This window comes from Babylonia areolata, chromosome 21 (assembly GCF_041734735.1).
Source record: "Babylonia areolata isolate BAREFJ2019XMU chromosome 21, ASM4173473v1, whole genome shotgun sequence".
Lineage (NCBI taxonomy): Eukaryota > Metazoa > Mollusca > Gastropoda > Neogastropoda > Buccinidae > Babylonia > Babylonia areolata.
This window is the reverse complement of record NC_134896.1, coordinates 29882348-29883219: the sequence shown is the minus strand read 5'-3', so window position 1 is coordinate 29883219 and position 872 is coordinate 29882348. Positions and strand designations below refer to the sequence as shown.

The 872-nt window shown below is 51.8% G+C and overlaps 1 protein-coding gene across 1 annotated transcript in view; it reads left to right on the top strand.

Annotated features, from left to right (window-relative positions):
* Positions 1 to 693: 693 nt before the first annotated feature.
* LOC143296599 (visual system homeobox 2-like) overlaps positions 694 to 872 on the top strand; it is a 112259-nt gene continuing 112080 nt past the window's right edge. The window contains exon 1 of the mRNA XM_076608626.1: positions 694 to 872. This exon is cut by the window's right edge and continues 344 nt beyond it. Coding sequence (XP_076464741.1) covers positions 694 to 872 — 179 coding nt within the window.

The window sequence follows — 872 nt, the reverse complement described above, 5'->3', positions numbered from 1 at the left end:
CTGTTGGACAAACAAAGCTGAAATCAACTGTAAAACGAACAACTGTAATTTCAATCCACGTCGCTTTGTTGGAGTAAATGGACACCCAGTTCGTTCATTGAGCTACGTCCTTTTTTTAACTGGCGCTAGTTCGCATTTAACTGGCATCCATTTCCAGGTGCTTGTGTGAATTTACTGGGTATCCATCCATTGCCATCACTGCTGTCATCGATTGCTTCGCCAGCCGGATCAGTCCGGTCTTTTGTCATCGCCAAATGTACACCGACTTGAAGAGTTCTGAGGACAGCTTGAGAAGAGGTATGTCATGCTCACCGTGAACCTATCCAGCTCTGACTTTGCACAACATTCTTCAGTGGTAATTTATCCCAGAGTTCTCCAGTGGTGATTTATCCTAAAATTCTTCAGTAGTCATTTATACCAAAGTTCTCCAGTAGTAATTTACCCATTGCTCTCCAGTGGTAATTCATCCCAAAGTTTTCCAGCCGTACTTCATCCAACAGTTCATCCAGCGGTTCTGACTTTGCAGCGGTGGGTTCTGCCCATAATTTCCCGTTGACCAGTGTCCAGTGTCTCCTGTTGCCTCTGGTACAGACCTTGCCGCGGGTGCTGTCCTGATATCCGCTGCCCGTAGACCAGCGCCCCTGCCCAGTGCCCAGTGTCTCTCTGTACTGCCCGCAGCCTCTGCAGTGCAGCATGATGAACGGCCTGCTGAGCACGGCCCCCGGCCAGATGCCCCACTTCCCCAACCACCACCCGCACTACAGCGCGGGGGGCAACCCGTCTCACCACCACTTCGGACAGATGTACACCCCGCAGAGGTCCTCCTTTGCCATCCAGGAGCTGCTGGGCCTCAACTCGTGCCGCCAGAACGG